We start from the raw sequence: 25,472 nt of genomic DNA, 5'->3' as shown, positions 1-25,472 counted from the left end.
TGCCTCAACTATCTCGTCTGGCAGCTCATTCCATATGCCCACTGAATATTAGTTGATTGATTGGTCGATTGATTCAAAGATACAGCATGGAGGCCCTTCGGCATGCAGTCCATGTCAACCATAGATCAGGCATTCGCATAGGATATACGTTATCCTACTTTTACACCCACTCCCTACACACTAGAGGTCATTTACTGACGCCAATTAACCTACAAACCCGTACATCTTTTGGATGTGGAGGAATCCGGAACACCCGGAGGAAACCCACGCAGGTTACCGAGAGAAAGTGCAAACTCCAAACAGACAGCACCCAAGGTCAGGATCGTACCGGGTCCATGGAGCTGCGAGGCAGCAGCTCAACCACTGTGCACAATAAATCACAATGTATAAATGCAATAGCAAGGAAATGCAGACGCTAGTTTATACAAAGGGAAGACACAAAGTACTGAAGTAACTCAGCAGGTCAGGCAGCATCTCTGGAGAACATGAATAAATTATGTTTTGGTTCAGAACTGTTTTTCTTGTATAAATGCAACTATTTCCTTTTTCACATAAAATTTGCCAGCTGACCTACATAATGAGTTGATTCAGCAGAAGATATGCTTCTTTAAAGGAAGAGAAGGTGGATTTTATTTAATTTTGGATGAAAACACTAAATATACAAATTAAAAAATAATCAAAATACTGGGGATGCAAGAGCAGATTGAGGGAAGAAACATAATTGCTGATTATTATAGATGAGTTATCATATAGATTTAAAGTGGAGATATTGGATTAAGGTGATACACACTATAAATAACAACTTAGAGGGGGAAGGGAGGCAAGAACATTTTCCTTGTTCAAAAAAAATAACGTTGACAACAATGACGTCAACGCACTTAGGAGCAACCAATGGTATCGCGTATTATTTTTCGGTTACGACCAATCGGATCGCTGTTGCTGGGTCGTGCTGGGTCGTGCTGCGTGAGGGAGGGGGTTGGCCCATCCACCCGTGCGCAAGCGCGGGCGGCGGCCTATAGGAGCGGGGGAGGGGCGGGGCTGCACCGCGGCGGCGCTGGGACGAGGCCGCAGTGCTGTTGTCAACGGGAAGGAAGAGGCGGCAGCCGCCATTTTGTCCCGTCTGAGAACAAAGAAGGTGCGGCGTGTGTGAGGGGAAGCATAAAAAACAGCCGTCCTAATCCCGGTAAGGAGACTGCCCTTAAAAAAAAATACACCACATAACAATAAACCTCCGGTTAAATAAATCCACCTAGATAAGGGGTATTTTGGGATGAAATATTTATTTCCTTCCTCATGCCTTCGGTTGCTTAGTGACCGATTTAGAGCACCTCCACCTCTGGGTAAAACCCTTCCATTCTAGGGTTAAATTTAATCGACCGGCGACAGTTTATCTTGTGTACCTTCATAATCGGGATCATTTTTCTTTCCCATTCCCCGCCTCGCGTCCTTTCCAAATGAGCAGACCTCCCACCATTGGTGTGTTTTTCTTTCCTCGTTGTGTTTTTCCTTTAATTATTAAAACCCCCCCTTTTCCCGCTTCAATTCTGATAACAACGGCATGATTAGCCAGATTTGGACTCTTTGTTGTGTTATTCCGATTTTTGACCTGTGTTTTTATTTATTTTCTTCATTTAATTTATAAATGTATTTGTGTATACTAATGATGGGTGATGGGTATAAGAAACAAGCTGTCAGAGCAGAGGTAGTTGATCAGGCACTACACCAGCATTTAAAATGTACTTGGTCATGTACATGGAGAGGAAAGGTTTAGAAGGATATGGCCCAAACGTGGGTCTATCTTAGTTGGGCATTTTGCTCAGCATGGATGAGATGGGCCAAAGAGCCTGTTTCTGTGCTGCATGACTAATTGCATATTAGGAAGGTAAAACGTTTGTTAGTTGTGCATTTCAATAGAATATCTTCATAATTAGTGAACATTAAATTATTATAATGCAAAGTAAGGTTTTGCAGTTCCTCCTGTGGTACAACTGCTGGTTTAAAATTATTATTAGGCTAATGGTTACAGGCTGAACCTATGATTAGATTAGGATCTGATTTACTCTGTTGTGGTTAGAAAGGCAAATCTCAACCAATTCAGAGTGTGTTTCTCCACTTTAGAATTCCTGTTATTGTTGCTTTGACTAATCAATAATGCAACTTTCTTACAGACCTCTTGCTTTTGGCGGAAGCGTTGTTACAGTCACTGATCCCTGTTACAAACCCAGTGCTGGAACTGCTGAGCGAGTTTGCTCATCGCCATCTGCTCTGCATGTGCCCGAGTCCTGGGTTCACGGTCAGCATCTAAATTTTATGCTGGTCCTTTTTGAAATGTCTGTTTTATCAGGATTAATGAAGCACTTCAATCTTGCTCCCTCTAGATTTGAAAAGATGCATGATTTGGAAAATGAATGTGCCAGTTGCTGGTGCCATTACAAAATTATTAAATGAAAATCACAGTTAATTATACAAGATAGTGATGGTGACTTGTCAACATAATGTGAAATTATCAATACGATTTCAGGAAGCATCACGTCCTGGATTTGTTTCTGTAATAAGAGTTGATGCTGTACCTGACCAGGCGTATAAAGCAAAGTATTGGAGGAACTCGGGGGGGGGGGGGGGGGGGGGGGGGGGTCAGGCAGCATCTTTAGGTTTAGGTTTATTATTGTCGTGTGTACTGGGATACGGAAAAGCTTTGTTTTGTATGTTAACCGATCAAATCAGATAATATATACATATATACAATCAAGCCAAATTCAAGTACAGTAGAGAGTTCTCAACATTTCCAGGGGAAAAAGTCCAATGCCCACTGTTAGGTAAAGGAGAGTCGTGGCTTCAAACTTCCAGATCCTCTGCCCAATGGGAGCATAGAGATGAAGGAATTGGGTAGTCTGGTCTCTGGTGGACTGGGCTGCATCCACAACTTTATTGCGGTCTTAGACAGAGCCGTTTCCCAAAACGAGCTGTTATGCAAGCAGATAATTTTGCTTTCTATGGTTATCTGTAGACGTTTGTAAGCGTCATTGGAGTCATATCGAATTTCTGCAGTTTCCTGAGGAAGTAGAGACACCGGTGTGCCTTCGTGTCAGGTGACGTTTTCGATTGGGGCTCTTCTTCAGACTAATGGAGTTATTGTTTCTCTGTTGTTACTTTTATACATTTTTACTTATTGAAGACTGGTTTGCTTATGTTAAACTACAGAGTGATTCTGATTTGATTCTTAGTCTGAAAGTTGTGTGTTTATTGCCATTCTTTAACATGAGACTGATCCCTCATGGCAATGCATTATATTGAAACTCTGCTTAAGGTCCAATTTCATATTTGATGACGAGCACCATTCCTGACTATTCAAAACTATTTATAGATCTTTTCATGTACTAACTCACTTCCACATTTGCCAAGCCACTGTTATTGACATGCATGTTGTTTTGTGTTCTATCAGTGTTTTAAAGTAAATTTCAAAACTGCCATCATCTGAGCCAAGTCTAGTTAATTGGGGGGGGGGGGGAGGCAAGTCTAATTAATTGTTGGGGAAGGGAGAGGAGGAAGGAAAATGTGAAAAGGAGGAGAGATCCAGGTGGACAGGTGAGACTATGAAAGGGGGGAGGGGGGATCTGTTACTGAAATTGGCATAATTTATGTTCGTACCATTGAGCTGTACAATACCAAAGGGGAATATGAGGTGGTATTCAATCCAGCATTTGGCCTCACTGTGGCAGTGGAGAAGGCCGAGGAACTTTTCACTTGGCATTATGTTGCACTGCAGCCGTGAGCACATTGAGTGGCAGAGCAACCCAGAGGGCTGAATATCCTACTCTTTGGCCCAGTTCATATGTTGAATTTTTTTAAAAACTTTGGTTTGTTTTCCATGCCTGCACCCGCGGGATATTGCTAAGAGTTTTGGATGATTGATAGCTTTTCCTCAAGGCAATACTGAAATATTACTTACACTCTACCCTTCGTAACCCAGTGGATTCGGAGATTAACTTGCTGCCATTATAAGTTACATTAAATTTGCGAATAGCATCTTGCATCATATAAGTTTATTGTATTTTTTGCCATCAAGCTAATTGCTGTTTTATAACTTGGTTTGCTATGACAATGTGGTGTTGCAATATTTGCCTGACATAAATGTTTATAAAAATATTTTCTCAACATTTTTTGAGAAAAGAAAAATTGGAATCGAAATCCTTTCTTGTACCTGAAAAATAAGGCAATTGTGGATGCAATTTAATGCGTGTAGGTTGTAATTACTGTGCAATGTATATTGCCTAATCTGTTCACTGTAAAGATGGTTTGGAAAACTACCTGATAGTTGTAGGTTACCACTTTTTAAACTTGTACGGATGTCACACCACCATGTAATACAGTGATACAAATCATAAGCTAACTACAATCTTTAATGTAGTTGGTCATAACTGATAGAATCAAGTGTACCATTAATTGTTAAAGCCTTGCCTCAGTTGTCCTACTTACCGTGTTCTTGCTTTATTTTATCACTATGACCATGCATCTCCAATGCTGGTTGGTTACAGGTTTAATCTTCAGGCAGCACACCTGTTGTTTAGCTCGAGCAATGATTAGAACTTGGTTTCAGTTATTTCACTGGCCTTCCGGTAAAACAAGATTTCTGTGTGTGTATACTGATTTCTGTTTACTCTAGTGACTTAAGTGGTTTATAACAAAATCCATAGGGCTGATTCATACCAACTATTTCATGGACTATGTGCAATGTGCTATCAGATTTTCAATTCAAACTGGATTAATATGTTGGCCAATAATAATAAACTTTAGACTTTGATACTATGTGAAAACAGGCTGTTCGGCCCATCGAGTCGGTGCCAGCGATAGCCCCGTACACTCGTACTATCCTGCACACTAGGGGCAATTTACAGACGCAATTAACCTACAATTACGCAATTAACCTACAAATGCAAAGAGAAAAAATACCAGCATGCAGAATATAGTTTTACAGCATTGTTACAATTAGAGGAAAAGTCCATCATCTGCAATGAAGTAGATTGGAAGATTGGGGCTAGCTTGTGGGAGGACCATTGTCTAGTCTGATAAAGCTGGGAGTCTGATGGTACATGCTTTCAAAGTTTTGTCTTCTGTCTGATGGGAGAGGGGAGAAGAGGGAATAACTGGGGTGAAAAGGGTCCTTGATCAAATGGCAGATTATATTTACACCCTAGGGACTTGAAACTCTCGACCATCTTCAGCACCATTGATGCAGACTGGAGTTTGTACTCCATGCCACTTCATGAAGGTGATGACCAATCCCTTCATTTTGCATGAGGTAGAGGTTGTTGTCATGACACCATGTTCGCATTCCCCTTTCTGAACTTCATCTCGCCATTGTTTGAGATCTGGCCAACTATAGGGTGATTTCATGAAAGGTCACTGGGTCATAGGTCTTCACGCACGGAGCCGCAAAATCCAACTGGGGTACAAACGTCACTTCCAGTACATGTTATTGATGCTAGAAACGCGTACTTTCAAACCTGTTAAAAACCGCGAAAACGGTTCGTTTTTGCGCTATAAATAGCTGTGCCAGTCGGGATGACCGTGAGACAGTTATCCTGCTTTAGAGTTCTAAAGATTAAGGAAAATGAAGGTAAAGAGAAGAGAGAGCTGAAGGGAAAATAACAGCGGATGTTGTTGGCCGTGCAGATATAAAGATAGAAAATATCGGGAATTATCATGTTTGTTCACTGCATTTCATCAAAACTAAGGCATTATTGATGTTTTGATGAAATGCAGTGAGCAAACGCGATAATTCCCGATATTTTCTATCTTTATATCTGCACGGCCAACAACATCCGCTGTTATTTTCCCTTCGGTCTCTTCTCTTTACCTTCATTTCCCTTAATCTTTAGAACTCTAAAGCAGGATAACTGTGCCTCACGGTCATCCCGACTGGCACAGTTATTTATAGCGCAAAAACTAACCGTTTTCGCGGTTTTTAACAGGTTTGAAAGTACGCGTTTCTAGCATCAATAACATGTACTGGAAGTGACGTTTGTACCCCATTTGGATTTTGCGGCTCCGTGCGTGAAGACCTATGACCCAGTGACCTTTCGTGAAATCACCCTATAGTGGTGTTACCTGCAAACTTGTGGATGGTTTTAGAAGCAGAACTTGGTTGCACAGTTGTGTGTATAAAGGCAGTATATTAAGGGGCTGAGGATACCACCTTGCAGGGCACTGGTTTTGATGATTATGTAAGAGTTGCCTATCCATACTGATTGTGATATCTGACTCAATGGTATCTGTGGAATTCAAGGATCAAGTTACAGAGGGGGGGGTCCAAGAGTTTTGAGTTCAGTTTGGTACGTGCCTTTAATGTGCTGCCATGGGTGGTATGGTAGCAGGTAGGATGGTGACATTTAAGAGGCTTTTAGATGGACACATGAATATGGAGGGCTATGGGTCTTGGGCATGCAAAAAAATGATTTGTTTAATTTGGCATCATTCGGTACTGACATTTTGGTCAAAGGACCTGTTCCTATGTAAATTCCACTGTTGCAAAATATATTTACCAGGAAGAAGTGGCTCCAAATTTCCCATAAAAGGAAACTGAAACTTTAATGATTCACGTTTGTATTTAGTACTCGATGTTTTCTGCTGAACTACTTGTGGTGTACATGTTTGTGCTTTCACAGTTCATTTGATCAAGCAAAACATTTTAAATGTATTTTTTTAATATGGGTAGAATTAAACACTTTTGCAGAGTCATAGAGTGATACAGTGTGGAAACAGGCCCTTTGGCCCACACTGGCCAACGTGTCCCAACTACACTAGTCCCACCTGCCTGCTTGGTCCATATCCCTCCAAACCTGTCCAATCCATGTACCTGCCTTAACTGTTTCTTAAATGATGGGATAGCCCCAAGCTCAACTACCTCCTCTGGCAGCTTGTTTCATACATCCACCACCCGTTGTGTGAAAAAGTTACCCCTCTGATCCCTATTAAATCTTTTCCCCTTCACCTTGAACCTATATCCTCGATTCCCCTACTCTGGGCAAGAGACTGTGCATCTACCCGCTCTATTCCTCTCATGATTTTGCACACCTCTATAAGATCACCCCTCATTCTCCTGCGCTCCAAGGAATAGTGACCCAGCCTATTCAACCTCTCCCCTTAGCTTACACCCTCTGCATGCACCTTGGGTAGCTTAAATTTGTTTATAGTATTGACGTTGTTAGATCTGGTGCTCTATCAGTGTAAATTATGAGTAAATTATTTTAGAACTATTGCCATTTGTAGAATAATGAATGTGTTAAATGGGTGTTGTATATTTTAATAAAAAGAGGATTACTGATCAGACACTTTTTGACTTTTCTTCCCAAAATAATTTTTAGGTAACCTCGCGCGAGTCACTGCAGAAAATTGCAGCTTTAGAGGTTTTTTGCAGACGGTACCGCGCAATGATTTCTTAACGATTTTAATGTAACAATGTGAAAGTACCCATATAAAGCATCAAAAACTAGTCATTGAGAAGTGTTTATCTTCGGTTTAAACCAGCATCTGCAGTTCCTTCTTACACATTGAGAACTGTGTTGAGTTGCAACTTGCTATACATTTTTGAATAAAATGTTGCATTATTAATATTGCAAACATAACATTCAAATTGCATGAGGCAGCAAGTTTAGTTTGAGCATTTAATTGCTTATAAATATAACTTTAGATATCTAAATATTATGTTTCTTGCAGAAGTGATTTTGTAAAAGTATAGAGCACTGGAAAAACTTTAGAATTGCACAACTAGTGATAACTGTTTGATCTTATGGTTATACACTTATCAAAACTTAATGATTGATTAAAGTATTTACTAGGTAGATACTGAATTGTAATTCACAAGTTCTATTGCTACCTTAATTATAAGGTCAGGAAATCTGTACATATCCATCTGATCATCAAGAATTGCATGATCATTTTGTAGTCATAAACAATTTGAAATTATTGTTCACAACTATTATTGCAGGTTCTATTTTAAAAGCACTTGAGTTCTAACACCAAGCTTTGTTTTAAGTGTGGCTAGAAAGTAAAATGATCTGAATGATCTATTTAGCATTTCATCAAACTAAATCCATGCAACTTTACAGGGATAAAAAAAATGTTTAAGCATTGTTTCTTAAAGTACATTTCCGAGTGGGTTTTATGGATGATTGGTGATCATTAATTGTAAAAAAAAACAGGGAAATAATGCTTTTATGAGCCTTTCTATAGCGATGTAAATGGCATTCAGCGTTTAATTGTGAAGTGGGTATTTAAATACTCATCTGAGATCCTGTGGGTGGATAGTTCTACAATTTAAATGCAGCATTGGAATTAAGATCGAACAATAAAGCACATGAACAGGACCATTGATCCATGATGACTGATGCCAAATTAAACGAATCCTATCTGCCTGCATCCCTTCATTCCCTACATCTTCATGTGACTGTCCAAATGCTTCTTAACATCACCATCATATCCATTTCCGCCATCACCCTGATTGCAGTACGTGCTTGGCAACTACCATTCTGTGTTTCAAAAAAACATGCCTCGCTCATATTAAAACTTCCATTTCCCACCTTAAAGCTATGCCGTCTAGTATTTAGCACTTCCACCCTCTGAAAAAGACTACCCTATTTTGTCTTGTAATCTTGTGAACTTCTATCGGTCGCTCCTCCATCTCTGCTACAGAGAAAAGAATCCCAGGTTTATCCAATCTCTTTTTATAACTAATACTCTTATCCAGGCAACTTCCCGGTTTGTGCACCCTCTCCAAAGCCTCCACATTCTTATGGCAGCCAGAACGGTGCACAGTATCCCAAAAGCAACCGAACCAAAGTTTTATACGCTGCAACATGACTTAGTGACTTCTATACTAGTCATTGGATGCTTTTCTTGAAGCTATACATGATAAAATCCAGATTCACATAGATACATCAAAAATTTAGTATGTTTTAGCAATTTTCCAAAGATACACAAAAAACTGGAGTCACTCAGCGGGACAGGCAGCATCTCTGGAGAGAAGGAATGGGTGACATTTCGGGTCGAGACCCTTCTTCAATTTTCCAATTCCTTTTTGAAATAGTTACCTAATTCCAGTTTTTATTGCATTTATTTTGGAGCACTGACATTTTATGTTGTTTTGATACAGCTTACATTTAATCAGTTAAGCGTTTAAGGAATAGAAGTTTGTTCATCTATTTAAATCAGAAGTGTGTATGTGTGGATCAACCATGCATTGGTGAATTTGGTAAGTGAATGTGTCCTACATTTTTATGTAGCATTCCATAGCATTCTTCATTTTGCAAATGAAGGAACTATTTTGTAATCATACTTTTGTGCTGAGTTATTGTAATTATTTTTTTTTAAGACAATTCTGTTGGAATGTTTTGATAACCTGGACCCATCCCATGTTCCTTGGCAGTAGACTAGTTCAGAATCTTGATTGTCTAAATGGAGTTGGACTTGCAATTGTCTAGATCCTTTGTAGCAAAAAGGCTGCTTTGGCTTCTTCACTAATGGTTCTCTATTGCTGATGAAAATCTGGATTTTTTAAAATCTGTTTATAAAGCAAACTTCCATTTTATATTCAAGTAAATTTTCATTCTGGATTTGGAGCCAAAGTAGATATTGACTGGGGGTTGGGTGTTTGGTGTTGGAACCTACACAAATATGGCTGTTTTTCTACTAAACACTTGTCAATATGAAATAGATGGAATTAATTTGAGTGAAATTGCACTGTATTGTGTCCTGCATTTTAAAAGGACTGTATTGGTGCATACGCTATTTAAGGCCTTTGCCAATTTATCTTTGAAAATTGTACTTAAATGTAAAGTTTGTAGATATTAGCTACATATTTCAAAATGAATGTAGTGTATAATCACGAGCTCTGTTAATATATTATGAATTGACAATTCTTTGTATGTCCATTTATGTCATGAGATCATGTAGTGTTGGCTGTATTGTTTCTAATTCTGTTTTGGGATCTAGTTGGTGTACATTATTTTGTACCATCTGCATTTTTTGACACATGCATCCTGTTTCTTAGCTGTTAAATATGAGTATTTTGGTAAACTACATACAATTCCTGTAGATTTTTTTTTGGGCAACATTTTCTCATGTAAAAGACTTGTAAAGGAAGAACACATCCGCTCTGTCTGCCTAGGTTTGCTGAATACGTCGCTCAGCCCGCCGATATCCTGGTTGCTAAACACTTTACCTCCCACTCCCATTCCTCCACTGACCGTTCTGTCCTGTGCCGCCTCCACCATCAGAGTGAGGCCCAACACAAATTTGAGGAACAGCACCTCTTATTCGCTTGGGCAGCTTACCCAGTGGCATGAATTTTGATTTCTCTAACTTCAAGTAACCCTTGCTTTCTCTCCGTCCCTCCCCCACCCTAGTTCTCCAACTAGTTTCACCGTCCTGATTAATTTTACTGATTGTATGCCTCATTGTCACCTTTCCCTCAGCCAACAATGAACCATTCTACATTTCCTTGATCATCGCATGCTTTGATCTGTCGTTTTCACACCAAACCCTTCCATATCTCTCGTCTGCCTCTCCCCTGATTCTCGGTCTGAAGAAGGGTCTCGACCCAAAATGATAATACCCATTCCTTCTCTCCAGTGATCCTACTGTCCCGCTGAGTTATTCCAGTATTTTTTGTCTACCTTTAGCAAGGAAGATGTTGCATTGACTGGTGCATATTCAGAGTAGCAGAGGTAGTTAAGTTTATTTTGTAAGTATTTGAAATGGATGATATTTTCAGCTTTTGAAGTGATGAGGTTTAGAACAATAAGTAATGTGTTTGCAGTTTCTGAGATTGTTCTTAAGGCAATCTGCATGCATAGATCAATTTGACTTGAAAATAAGGAAATGTTTTTTGTCAGCGAGTCCTAGAAATTTACATTTACATTTCTTTAAGCAAAGCTGTTCAGTATCTTTGTGCATTGTATTTATTTTGCACTGGAATTGTGTATATTCCTCAGTGATCTGCTCAACTACTGTTGTAGCTGTAGAAGAAATCAACTTGAAAGTAACATTTGCCATTTTAGTCTTCTACTAGAGCCTCTCCTTAAAATATTATTTCAGAGCATTGTATTTCGTGTTTCTTAAAATCTAGCAAAAGAATGCCTGCTCTATATTGAGCAACAAAGCGTAAAGATGTGGTTACTTGTTCCCAAGTCTTTAAAATGATTTCGTTTCTTTGGCATTTTATTGCTGCCAGATAACTTGTACTACATAGTGGAAAATCTTCGGTTTGATATATCAACTATTTTTGTCATTGCTAAATTAGATATTCATACTGTGGTTTTTGAAAGTGGTACACTGTAGTGGTTATGCACAATTAAAATGTAGCATGCAATCGGTGGTTTTTCATGTAATGTTGGCTGTGTTTTATATTCAGATCAAAATATTTACTTTAGCAGGAACACTTTTAAACACCGAATATTAGATTTTGCAATGCAGTTTTCAGAGTTTAGATGGGTATAGACAGAATGGAGAGATTGATACTGGGTTTGCAGTGGAAATCATTCTTGAGCTTTAGATCAAAATGCAGAACAAAGTCTGGCACTCTCAGGACTTTGGTGCCAGACAGGCCAATTTTCTAGACCGTGTAGGAAGGAACTGCCGATGCTGTTTTAAAACTGAAGATAGAAACAAAATGTTCAAAAGGGAACTGCAGATGCTGGAATATCGAAGGTACACAAACTTGCTGGAGGAACTCAGCGGGTGCAGCAGCATCTATGGAGCGAAGGAAATAGGCGACGTTTCGGGCCGAAACCCTTCTTCAGACTGATGGGGGGTGGGGAAAGAAAGAAGGAAAAAGGGAGGAGGAGGAGCCCGAGGGCGGGCGGATGGGAGGGTGGGAGGAGACAGCTAGAGGGTGAAGGAAGGGGAGGGGACAGCACAGGCTAGCCAAATTGGGGGAACTCAATGTTGATGCCATAAGGGCGCAAGGACCCCAGACGGAATATGAGGTGCTGTTCCTCCAATTTCCGCTGTTGCTCACTCTGGCAATGGAGGAGACCCAGGACAGAGAGGTCGGATTGGGAATGGGAGGGGGAGTTGAAGTGCTGAGCCACCGGGAGGTCATAGAAACAAAATGCTGGAGTAATTCCAGCATCCAAGCAGCATGTCTGGATATCAATTTTCTAGACTACTGGATATTGCTGCTATTAACACACCTGTACATTTTTAAATCATTTATAGATACTGCACAGCATAATAAATGTTCCCATGTACTCAGCGAGAGTAAAGGTTGCATGGAAAATAGAACTAGGTGAGTCAGATGCCAAACTATCTGAATTTCAAAACAATAGGAAAGTAACATCAGAATTTTACTGTACTTTGGAATCAATTAAACCATATAATGTCTCACATGGCTTCTTAATTTGCTAGACTTCCTGGAGTTTAATTGTTCTTTGTTTTTAAGCTAAAAATTCTGTTTTGAAACTGTAATCATTGGTCCATTATTAATCTCTTTATATTCTATGACCTAGTAATTTGCTTTCTTCCCATTAGCTATATCTCCCTGTGCACGTCTGTGTGGAGGGGGTGTGATGGTGGTACTCTAGTCAGGCTTTCACGAATATCGTAAATAATTTTTGCTTATTTTCTTTCTTGGACACATTTTAATATCTTCCTCTTGTGGTTATCTGGTTAATATAAATTGCAAGATTATTGAAATCTCTTTGAGACCATTTGTTGGAATAAATAATGGCTCAGTTGACCTATTGAACCTTAATTGACATTGCATTATTCTGACCTCCGTTGTAGAGTTCTTACCTCAGTTCATCCCCACCCCTCCCTTTCGCCCCAACGTACCTCTTCACACGTTAAAATAGGGAATTAAATTGAAGCACATGTCTGCCAAATTAGAGTTAAAGTTCCCAAGATGTATTTGAATTTGCATTTCTACCAAGTTTAAAAAAAACAAGAGCGTGCAAAGCACTTGGAAAACAAGTAGAGGTGTTCTGTTGCTGAGATAGGTTTAAGAATATGGAGGTTGGGTGAAGAACATGATGGTTATAGAAAAGCAACTGTTCCCGAACCTGGTCTTGTGGGACCTTGGGTTTCTGTACTCCTGGCCTATGGTAGCAGTGAGAAGAGAGCATGGTCTGAATGATGGATCCTTACCAGATACTACTATCATGCGGTAGTACTTTGTCTAGAATCTTTCATTGATGGGAGAGCTCTGCCTGTGATGGACCAAGCTGAGTCCACCACTTTGCAGCCTCTTGCATCCTGTGTGTTGGATTTGTTGTACCAGGCCATGATGCAACAATTGGTTCTTTCAACAATGCATTTGTGGAAGTTAGAGTATTTTATTTACTGAATCTCATTAAACTTTAGAGAAAGTAGAGGCACTGGTAAATTTTGCAATAATATTTGAGCTGCATAAATATTGCACCATGGAAATGTTTATACATTTGTGCTCCATAGAGATTCTAGCTCCATATGATCAGCCTGTTCCTTACCTGTCTATTTCTTCAACTACCTAAAGTTTTTCTGTTTGTTAATCCATAAATTGCTGTTTTTATTATTACATAAAATCCTTCGCCAATTAATGAGTGAGTCTGGAATGATCGTGATTTCTTTAGTGTTCACTATCCTTAATTTTATATTTAATTAATAAATATCCTCATGTAGACCAATATGTGATGGCTGGCTGCTTAAAAAAAGAGAAATAGTTGACTTTACATTGAAATATTTCAAAAATAAAAAAGTGAGGTCAAAATTATACCACTAAAAATTTCACCTGGTTATATAATGTACTAGGTCTGTAAATAAATTCAGACTTGCTGAAGTACTAACTGCTCCAGTTTGCAGGGTAAATACCTGCAGTTTGCTGTGGAACTATTGACATTTACCACAAGATTGGCCAATTCAATGTTTATTCTAAATGTGCTTATAACACTATATGTTCACAATTGCTTTTGCTGATCTGCCATTCATTATTAAACTATTCTTTTTGTAGTAGATATTTTTGATGCCAGTCGCCACATTAGCTGATGAAGAAAAGTAATTTTGTATAAATTTCATTCAACACTTTAGCCTATGATGTACCTTAAATTAAGCCTTATGCTGATCAACTGTTCTAAGAAAGTGGTGTGTGCATTTTTCTGGATTATATTTTTCCATTACAACAAGCAATTTGAGGCTTGTTTACCTGCTTGTTTCCTCTATGCTTTTCTATTTTATTTATCATATGCAGGATGTTGGTTTAGCATGTTCCAAATTATTGAAATCCAGTATTGCTTCCTCACTTCTGCACAGAATAAGTTGTGTGCACTTTTAATTCACTGTGCTGATTAACATTGAGGTTTGGCTGTTAGTTGGAAACAGCATCCAACCATGAGATAACATGGCTAATATAAAAATAAAAAAGTTTGGTGCATGTGAAAATAATGTCCTATAATGTTGACGGATGGGAATTGATGATGAACGTGGGTTCCCAAAAGTTTGCAGTAATGCATTATATTTTCTCTTGGTACCTGATAAAGGGGTCTCCCCGATGAAGGGTCTCTCAGCCTGACCAGCTGAGTTACTCCAGCATTTTATGTCTAGCTTCGGTGTAAACCAATATCTACAGTTCCCTCTTACACCTAATATGCAACTTTTATTTTTTGACTGTATGAGTCTGCAAAGCACTGGTTCATATTGGATAGATAATCCTAGTAAATGTTATACTCTTGAAATGATTGGCTATTAAATGGATCTTGCATATAAGATTTCTGAAGAATCGTCAATGTGGCAGTGATACATATTTTGCAAATAGGAATCACATTTGAAGGTCAAACATGTTTTAAATAGTTCAATCCAGTTGGTTGAGTTAGGGGTATAATTAAAGGGTCTAGTTGTAAATTTGGCTGTATTGATTTTCACCACAAAGTTGCTTCAAATTTATTTCAATTACATTTTAACAAATTTTACATTTTAGGAATGTAATTTGTAATAGTCCTAAATGTAGTTGTTTCGTCCTAAAACCATAATTAAACCACATTTGCCAATCATTGAAAGCTGCCTCAATGTTTGGTTTGACTTTCTGGAAATCTTAGTTTCATGCACACTTGAATTTTCAGGTTATTGATATTAACCCCCTTCAACCAAGTGGTTTAGTTTGGAGGCACGCAGTGGAAAAAGGCCTTTTGGCCCAACGTCCATGCGACCCACGATCACCTATGTTCAACATGTTGGGGACAATTTACTGAAGCCAATTAACCCACAAACCTGTACGTCTTTGGAGTGTGGGAAGAAATCAGAGTACCCGGAGGAAACCCACACAGTGCATTGAACTATGCAGTGTGATAACTGCAGTATGTTCGCAGTCTTTTAATTTGTGATGCATAACCATACTCCCTGCATTTCAATAAAATCTTATTTGCGCAAAAAAAATTACTTTGAGAATGCTAATTCTTCAATTTGCTCAGTATGAATCGATATAAGAGAAAATTGCCTAGCTGTTTTGCAGTTGGTGTTTTCACTTAAGCAAAGAGGCAGGAGGTGATCACTGTCCTCAAGGTGTATGTTTTCAACACAAAGAAGGAAGAGTTGGTATACTGATCTGAATCCTGACTGTTTAAACATTGGAAAATGTGGTTTATTGCATTTCTCTGCACTGCTAATCATTGCAGAAAGTTGAGATTTTTATCAATTGATGCAAGTTGGGGGAGATGTACTGAATGAAGAATTATAGTAGGCATTAATATTTTGAATGCAGATCAAAGCTTACAATTATAAGACAACCTGGAAATAGCATTCAGCTGATTAACTGATGAAGTGGGGGTGGGGAAGAAGTCAAATTTACATAACTTGTATTGGGGTCAGATTTGCTAGTCCAAATACGGTGTACCATTGAGAAGTCTAAAAGATTGTGGACCTGATTGGAATGAGTTGACTAAGTTCACTGATTTTTGGTGTAATTGGTTTCAACCCTCAGTATTTTCAGTTACATCGCTCACATTCGGGCAAAATCTTCCCGTTCTGCAGCACTTGTATTTTTTAATCTATAACTATAACACAATATTCTACAGAATGCTTATTTTTATTTTTGCACTTTTACATGTTGCATTTGTGTATGGAATTGTATGCCTCAATAGTTATTCACTATACCCCCGTCCGTACATGTGACAAAAATAAACACATAGATTAATATGCACCAGGATATTTACCTAAAATCATTTATTTCATCATTAATATATCTATTTATCAAATGGATAGAATAGGACATAAATAGGATAGATAGTTCATCAGGCAGGGGTGTCTACTACTGGAAGGTGTACATTTAAGGTGAGGGGATAAATTTCAAGGAAAACTGAGGGATGTGATTATTATGGAACGGATGTGATTATTATGGAACAAGTTGGTGGTGGAGGCCTGATAAAATCACATCTTAAAAGGCATTTGACCAGGAGTTGGGGCGGAACAACTTGGAGGAATATGAGCATAAAGGTAATAGGATTAGTGTAGATTGGTATTGTTGGCATAGGTGAGGTGGGGACGATAGGCCCCATTTCTGTGCTCTGATTCAATGAAATTGTGACTGAGGGTGTTTGGTTCATCATTAAGGAATGCACGTGATGTGCCCTTTTATTTTCTGCTGTTAGAATGATATGCTTTTGGCATAAAGAATTGACTTTTTTGGTGAAATTACCAGTCACTGATCGTGGTTAGTCGTGACTCAGCAGATGGCACCATTTATGCTTGGAATGTTAGTTCTGAAACCCTTTGTCTTGGACTTTGGTTAGATCTGAATTCTAAAAATTTATTGTACTTTGTCCTTCCAAAGTGGATTGTTGACATTTTGTTCTTTGTACTCAACCCTTCATTAAAAAAAGTACAGCTGGAAATCGTTTAGGAGAATACTTACGCAGGTCTGTAACTTAACAACAATGAATATTTTGATTGGTGTACATTTGCTTGAACGTGCTATTAGTATTTTTCTAATTTTCTTCCAGAATCACAAGTTTCTCTTTACTTGACCAATTAAGTGCCCGTAAACTTTTGCGAGACTATAATGCTTATTTTTGTTGTATGTCTAATTTTCACTATACTAAATTTACTTCTAATTAAAACTAAAGTTTTATTACGGTATCTGCTCTGCAAAGGCAGCATTGCAATATGAAGCCAAAGTGACTGTAAATAATTCTCAAAGTACATTAAAAAAAAATGACTCTGTTTTCTGTTGACAAATTCTGTTTTTAACGTATAAAACATTTAGGGATCATGAAATTCTCAATTTAAGGAGAGAAGTCTTCAGTTCAGAATATTGTAGGAGCCGATTCTGTTCGGAACAAACAGGGTTCAATTCAGTCTCAGCTCACCTTTGCAATCCCTTTAGGATCATGTTTACCATTCTCATTTAGGAGAGTGAAGCTTGTTGTTTTTACAGAAGTGGTCATTTTACTCCTGAAATACCTGGTACTACTTTTAAACCTTGCAGCCCTTTTTTAAAGTTTTATTAATCTTGACCATAAAGGCAAGACCCTATTGCATTTGACCAGGATAGTTCAGATCTGTGTACATTGACGTTGCACTTTGATCTTGCCAAATGCTGTGAAGTCGATGCAAACCAGCTGAGAGCAGCAGTGTTCCATTTTCACTGCCCCCGGTATTCCTTATCTGGCTCACTACCATGGCCTTCCCACTGAAAGTAAGTGGCAGTCAATTGGTCACACTTTGTGACGTAGGAGGAGTATAATTGGATCAGTGTTTTATCTGTGTGTGACCTCACAGTTCAGTATTTCATTGCCCTTCCCAGTGGTTCAGCTCAGTTGTGCTTCAGATTACTAAAAGATCATTTACTGGAATGCTTCGTGGTTTGCTTCAAGGAGAATTTATTTTGCCGTGCAATTGAAGGAACCTAAACACTGGGAATTCTATTGTTATTGCAGGATCCTGGCGCCATAATCAGCCATCCTTTGGATTAAGAAACGCCGGCTTGTAGCCACAGACTTCATACAGCCTGCTGTACTTGTTTTGTCTAATGTGCTTTAAGGATGAGCCCAGCACTAGGAGCAATGGAAGTGGAGAACTATGCAAAGGGAGTCCTCCTAGAGCCGTTTGTTCACCAGGTTGGAGGGCATTCTTGTGTCCTCCGCTTCAATGACAAGACCATTTGCAAACCCCTTATTCAGCGAGAGCATCAGTTTTATGAGACACTGCCTCCAGAGATGCGCCGGTTTACACCACAATATAAAGGTATGTGCAAACACATCTTCTACGAAAATTGTATATATGATTTTATTTTGGCCGTTTCTCCTTTATTGTTGTACAAATCTGTTATGGTGTTTGGGTACTTTGGGAGGGTGGGACAAAGAAAATTTGTCTTGTTTTTCTTTCAAATTTATCAGATGAAAGCCGTGATCTGACAGGTGGGGTCCAGTTGCCAGCTAGATCGCAGTGTAGTTGCGTGACGATTGAATAGCCTGTATTCTTCTATACTTTAGTGGGTCTGCTGATGGAGGTAAGTTCATCAAAGGTGAAGAAAATGTTAAAATATTTAAAGTGTTATAGGTTATGAACTTGATTATGAAATAGATTTTGAATGTAAAGACTTGGCAGTTTTGCAAAATTGTTATGGATTTTTTTTGATTAAATTGAATTGTAAATGAAACCGCTGGAGCTTTTCTCTCTCTAACGATTTCAGTAGGCTTTAGCAGGCTTTTTAAAGTTGAGGTAAAAGCTGGAAAAGCAGCAGTCTGCCGCCTTTCATCTAGAACAGGACCGACTGGAACAACTAGCTCCACCAGGGTGTGTGAGTCGGCCAGTTCCATTATAGGCTGTAGTTGGGGAAGTTCCTAGTACAGTAAGTGACAACATATCGATGTTGCAATCTCATGCAGTTTTAATATAAAAGGAAAGAAAGTAATTGTTCACAGATTAGTTTATGTTCCTATTTGGCACAGTAAAGTAATATGATTAGGTTAAGTTCAGTTCTGGAACATGGATAATAATATTTTACCGTAACAGTAAATATGTTAATCATAGCATTCATTGGAATGCTTTAATGTGAAAGATGAACATTTATATATTTTTTAGATGGACTTAAGGCTTTAATGTTATAGTGAATAATGTTTTAAAAGATAAGCAGTTGCTAAGAAAATGTTAAGTTTGCAATAATCAATTTAATGTGTAAAATGTGAATGCAGGGCTGTTTTGTGTTGTGCTTTGGAAGAAGGTGGGGCTGACTGCTCCCCTTTATTCCATCATGTTTGTTTTCCAGGATAAAACCCTAGTCCTTGTCCATGCTTCCCTTAGTTAACCCTGCCTGTCTGAAGGACAACCTGGGTTCGGCCACCCCCTGGTTAGGTCCATTCTTGATGTTTACACACCATGGCCAGCTATTAAAGGCTCTGAACTACGGGTTCCTTCATCCAGAATGCTCTGTCTGGCAATCGTGCAGGATGACAAAGACCCATTCAGTCTGCTGTTGGAATGCTCAAAAAAAGACGATATTAGGATTGAAGCAGCAGTCAACCAACAACAGCTGAACCAAATTCTTTAACTCATTGAGCCAAATCAAAGACTGGCCTCAGATTTACTTGCAGACCTCTTCAATGAACTTGCAAAGAAGCAAGCACTGGTCATTGACTGTGTGGTTTGGTGGTGGGATTGCACTACATCTACAATGAATTGCAGAACAATACATGGAAAAAAAATAATTGGTATCCTTTTTCATAATTGCAATGTAATACATTTTCTTGACTTTATTTTTGTAATTGTATGTTGAGTAATAGGGATTGTTTAGGGATTATGTGCTGTTTGTCTGTCTCGTAATTGCAGTTTACCCAAGTTTGACAAAGCTTTCAAAGATTCTGTAGTTCACTGTGTCAGAAAGTTGCAGCAAGCTTTGTATTCACTGTTCTGCATCAGCCTCTTTACTATTTGGCTTTATGATGTGCATTGCTATGCTCTGTTTCATAATTGGAAAACTGTAGTTTATTGACCTCCAAGATTTGGATGAAGTATTTTCCATGTTGCTCTATTGCATACATTTACTCAATAAACTGCACAAAAAATAACTTCAATTCCAATAAACAACTTCCTCAAGTCTATTTGTCTCTCTCGTTTTATTGACTCCTACTTTATTATATGCTGATGTTTGTGCAGTGTTTGGGGTGGGTGTCTATAAATTGGAAGTTTATATTTTTCCAGATTACGAAGATGTCTGTCTAGTTTTTTTGATATTTGTTAGGTTCAGAGGCGGCGCAACTGCATTAAAAACTGAAGGCTTGGGTAAGCAAACAGGCTGTTTTGTTGTTGCTGTTACTCTGTACAATCAAATGACTAATTTAGTTGCTAAGGTTTTTAAATGGCTGCTTTCTGCCCACCTGACAATTGTTGGCTTTTCTGTTCTTCTTGTAGGCGTTGTTTCTGTAAGTTTTGAAGAAGATGAAGAAGAAAATCTGTGTTTAATCGCCTACCCACTAACGGGGGACCAAACCGATTTGGAAAATGTAGATAACTCCGAATGTGAACCCAAAAATAAGCTAATAAAGTGGAGTAATAAAAAACCCGTGTTACTAGAAAATGACAATTATAGCAAAGAACGGGTCAGGCAACACAGGAAAGAAGAAAAAATGAAAAGGTTGGTTTAAGTAGCATTTCACTGCCTTTCATCTATTATGGAGATTTTAAACATTTTAAACTTATTTGGGCTTCATCTCTCTTCACCATTAGGTGGATAGTCATACAGCAACTTGTCTATGTCCAATTTGTTGCTTGTTTTCCACATACATTTTTTTTCCTTACGTAAACGATCAATGTTTTTTGAAGTAGTAAAGAGATGGAGCTTCAAGTTCTATGTTTGATATTTAATTTTAATTAACTAACTTCTCTGTAGAATTGACAGTGAATCTAACGGATAATTTATTTTTCTGTTGTAGCCATAAACTAGACGAGGAATTTGAATCAAAGAAGTCTGAGGTGTTGTTTTATAGTGCAGAGAAGAAGTCTGGGAAGGTAAAGCATAACCCTTGGAGCATGAAGTGTCACCAGCAACAGTTGAAACGTATGAAGGATAATGCCAAACATAGAAACCAATACAGTATCCTTTAAAATCATTGTGCCATGAGAGTGAAGTGCCCTCCTGCATCCTTCCTATGTGGTGTGAGTGTGTGCCTGTGCTCTTCTGCTTTTTTTCCCCCTTTTTGGGATTCAACTTGGAAATTCAGCATGACTTAGTGTATATCATACACGTTATTTTTCCATTTGCGAGGCTGATAAATAATTTCATTTCCCTGTCATATACACAAATGTCAGGTTCCCTTTCCTGATAATCATTTTATGAATTGGAAGGGATTTTTGCAACAATCTGGAGTTTCATGCACAATCTATCCAAACCGTATACTTCATCCGGACTTTAATTTTTTTGAATATGTGGGTTGAGTGGTGGTGTGGGGGGGGATATTGGGGTGGTATTAGATCTGTATTTGAAACCAATGGCTGCTCTTGAGGCATAATCAACTTTTTTTTTAAATTGGCATTGAAAGGAAGACGCTTTCTTGCATGAAATGTTTGAAGCAGTTTTTCACATTTCAGGAATTTAGAACTTTCAGCAAAGCAAATGATCAAAAATTCCTTGTAGTACAGAAAGGGGCTGCTCAACCCGCCACATCTACACTGATGTGTTTGACTTTCCACACTAATCCCATTTACCCAGATGAAGACAGTATTTTTCTATACCTTGCTGATACTAGTTTTGTCTAAATGCCTATGAACTAGAAAATTGTTTGATTTCACCAAAACCTCTGGATATGCGTTCTATCAGCCAGTCCCTTTAAAAAAAAAACTTTAAAACCCCTCGGATTCATTTAAAACTCCTCCTCACGTTAACATTTTTAAAAGTACCTCGTCGTTCATTGTATATGTCCTGCCCCTATTTGACTTCCCAGAATATATGAACATGTGTTTGTTGGGATTAAATCTCATCTGCCAGTGCTCTGCCCAACTTTCTATTAATCTATATCCTGCAATAGCATTTGACAACCTTCCTTGCTATCCACAGCATCACTGATTTTCTTTTTGTGCCGTCTGCAAATTAAAAAATCACACCACCTTGGACAACGCCACAGCTTCCAATCAAAAACTTAAGTTGAACATTGTGTTTTTTCCATATGATTTGAATGATTTTAATTACCCAGCGAATTGTAAAATACAGACAATATTTACCTATTTGGATCGATATGTTTAGTGAGATTGCAGAAATTTTTAACGACCCTTAATTTGTATATACATTTTGAAATATTCATTTTTAGTTGTGTTTAAACATAACTTTTTTATTGCATTGTATTTCAAAATTATCACACTGGCCTAATTAAGCCTAATTCCTGAAAATTTGTATTTAACCTTAACGCCCTTGTCAGAATTTATTTTATTGGAAAATCTAACCTGTCGGTATGAAGTTCCATGTGTTCTGGACTTAAAAATGGGAACTCGTCAGCACGGAGATGATGCTTCCGAGGAAAAGAAAGCGAATCAAATCCGTAAATGTCAGCAAAGCACTTCAGCTGTTATTGGTGTCAGAGTCTGTGGAATGCAGGTATGTATAGTCAATATAAGGGAAGCAGGTGGGAGAGTACAGAAGTCTTCTCTATTAGGGATAGTTGCTTTGATGAAAGCAGGAGATGATGGGGATGAAGGAATCAACATATGTTATCAATCATTTCTGATTACATAAAATTCCCCGTAAATATTGATAGCTACTGTGAGGAACTAGTTCTTGACACATTGTCAACTACATATTAAGCGCTATAAATGTAGACGTTTTTTATTGAATTTTGCAACTCAATTATGACACTCAATTTATCAATAAGGGCAGAACCCTGAGATCCTCTTGTGAACCTTGATCCCATTGAACCCCTATCCAGTGAAACAACTGTTGCTAGCCAATTATTATTATATTTTAATCTTGCCTCAGAGAAAAGTATATTTGAATAGTTCGTAAGTTTTAGGAGCTGAATTACGCCAATCGGCCCATCAAGTCTACTCCATCATTCAATAATGGCTGGTCTATCTTTTCCTCTCAACCCCATTTTCTTGCCTTCGCCAATGAATTTTGCAGATTCACAACCCTCTGACTAAATAAATTCCTCCTCATCTCCTTTCTATTGGTATGTCCTTTTATTCTGAGGCTATGCCTTCTGGTCATACTCTCTCCCACTAGCGTATGATTTTAATTCTGGCACTTCAATGCAATCAAAAATCTTGTTCAGCTAAGTCAAGATTTAAAGGGGGAAAAATCTTACATGCTGCCATGAGGAAATAGATTGTGCATTATTTTCAAGAGGCATTTGGTTTTTATTACTTGGATACACAAAGAAAGAATGTTAATAACCTGCTGTGAAAATTGTTCATAAACAGTAGTCATTCCCCCACATTTGCCACCGGGACTTCCATCTTATCAATTGTGGTTGGTTTAGTTAGCCAATATGTTGTAGACTAATTGATAATTTAGCTAAAGACATTTTGTAACCAAAATTAACAGAGACCCTGATGTTTTTGGTTGAGTTCGCTATGCGTCCTGTTCAAAAGGATGAAATAGTTGTGTTCAACTATATGTGCATTTTTAAAACTGACATTGATCATAGACTTTCACTTTTCCTTGGGAGTTGATAATGCTGCTGAAAGCCTTTTTCTCAAATGTAAATCTGTCTTTTTAAAAGTTGATAATTGGAAAGCAATTGTAATAAGCATTGTCCTTTTTCTCTCTAGGTATATCAACTGGACTCCAGCCAACTTATGTTTATGAACAAATATCACGGAAGGAAACTTTCTGTACAAGGGTTCAAAGATGCACTTTACCAATTTTTTAATAATGGAAAGTATTTGCGCAGGGACCTTTTTGACTCTGTTCTGAAAAAACTCTCTGAACTCAAATCTGTATTGGAGAAGCGGGAGTCCTATCGCTTCTATTCTAGTTCCCTGCTTATCATTTATGATGGCAAGGAGTCGACAATGGATTCTGATTCTGAATACTCGGAAGACCTTTCTGAAGAGTCAGCTGATGAGTCTGCGGGAGCTTATGCTTACTCGAACTCTGCCAGCAGCATGGTTGATGTCCGCATGATTGACTTTGCTCACATGACTTGCAAGTATTTTGGTGAAGACAGTGTAGTTCATGAAGGGCAGGACACTGGCTATATCTTTGGACTTCAAAATTTAATAACTATTATTAAAGAAATAAGAGATGACAACAACGAATAAAGTAGAAAAGGGTAATGCTGCTGTTGTGAATGGGTTTTATTTGTAGTCAGAATGTCAACTGATCAGCCTGTTGGTCTTGGCACTCGTGGACCTGCCATGGTGGACACTCGTCGGCAGAAGACAAAAGACTGGGCATTTCCTACAGTTGGTGCTCGAGGAAGGCACTTACAGATACTATTTATTTTAAATATTTCATGAACATTCCATATTATTTGAGATCTCAAATACCTCTGTGTTTCTGTGCGTAACTTCATAAATAAAATAAAATCGTTTTGTGGTACATGATATGATTATGTTGTTATTTTTATCTAATCTAAACAGAGAGTGCACCATTGAAATTGATGCCTTCAGTTGTTTTTCAGCTGGGTAATATTTCGGTAACTGGATTGAAAACAGCCGGATTAATGTGTCCACCATCTTATCTCAGCAAGTGTAATGGTGGAGATGCATGGAACTGGAATCTGGAGCACAACACAAAGTGCTGGAGGAACTTGGCAAATCTGGCTGCATCTGTGGAGGGAATGGAGAGACGACATTTCGGGTCGGGTTTCTTTTAATTGCTCCATTTCGACCCAGCATCTGACTCTTGATGCTGGTTTCAAACTATCATCCTGTATTTACATAGGTTTTGGTGCAGTTACCTGCCGTAGCCTCTTTGATGATGCAGCTATTTCCAGCAGACCAGAGCTACATTCTTACTTTGTTGCAGATAAATGACGTTCTCCCACACCTTAGGAGTAAAATCAAAATCAAGGAAGATTTGTTAAGAAAATCGGGAAGACCATATTTTCAGAATTTAATTTTCATTTTTGATAGATAAAGGTCTCAACTCAAAGGCTAAGGATGAGCAACCAAGTTGCCACTCCACTCACAAGGCTGAAGCCTCATTGAGATATTGCCTGTAATCAAATTCACTTTCTTTATTGGCTCCGAAAACATCTCATAGTTTGATTTGATTTAATTCCACAATTCGTTGGGGATTTTGGAAAGAGGACAGAAGGGATGAAATGAATTGCTCATGCATAAAACCATTGTAGACTTGACTAGTTAAATCTGATTTTCCCTCTCTAGCATGTATCAAAATCTAATTTGTTCACAGTGCCCATTGGCCACTTAACCACCAATGCTTCAGATTTTAAACTTCATATTTATTCGGTGTATAGTTTTGAAATACTTTTTAAAATACCCAGATTGCCTTTGAAATGTTCTGGCATTTAATGATCTCTGGAAATTATGTGTATTTTTGCCGTATACACAAA

At 38.3% G+C, this 25,472-nt stretch overlaps 1 protein-coding gene across 3 annotated transcripts; it reads left to right on the top strand.

The window, feature by feature from the left end:
• Positions 1–1,037: 1,037 nt before the first annotated feature.
• Positions 1,038–24,496, top strand: ip6k2 (inositol hexakisphosphate kinase 2). 3 transcript variants are annotated; one of them, XM_033037011.1, is made up of 7 exons: positions 1,038–1,183; positions 2,169–2,267; positions 17,901–18,207; positions 20,374–20,596; positions 20,895–21,055; positions 22,374–22,549; positions 23,722–24,496. In XM_033037011.1, the coding sequence occupies exons 3-7, from the start codon at positions 18,006–18,008 to the stop codon at positions 24,211–24,213; spliced, it is 1,254 nt and encodes a 417-aa protein (XP_032892902.1). In that variant the 5' UTR covers positions 1,038–1,183; positions 2,169–2,267; positions 17,901–18,005; the 3' UTR covers positions 24,214–24,496. The 3 variants fall into 3 exon arrangements, with proteins under 3 accessions (XP_032892902.1, XP_032892901.1, XP_032892900.1); XM_033037010.1 differs by having other exon boundaries at positions 2,169–2,293; XM_033037009.1 differs by lacking the exon at positions 2,169–2,267.
• The last annotated feature ends 976 nt before the right edge of the window (positions 24,497–25,472 follow it).

Source organism: Amblyraja radiata, chromosome 18, assembly GCF_010909765.2.
Source record: "Amblyraja radiata isolate CabotCenter1 chromosome 18, sAmbRad1.1.pri, whole genome shotgun sequence".
Taxonomy (NCBI): domain Eukaryota; kingdom Metazoa; phylum Chordata; class Chondrichthyes; order Rajiformes; family Rajidae; genus Amblyraja; species Amblyraja radiata.
The sequence above is the reverse complement of the archived record's forward strand: the minus strand, read 5'-3'. Positions and strand labels throughout refer to the sequence as shown.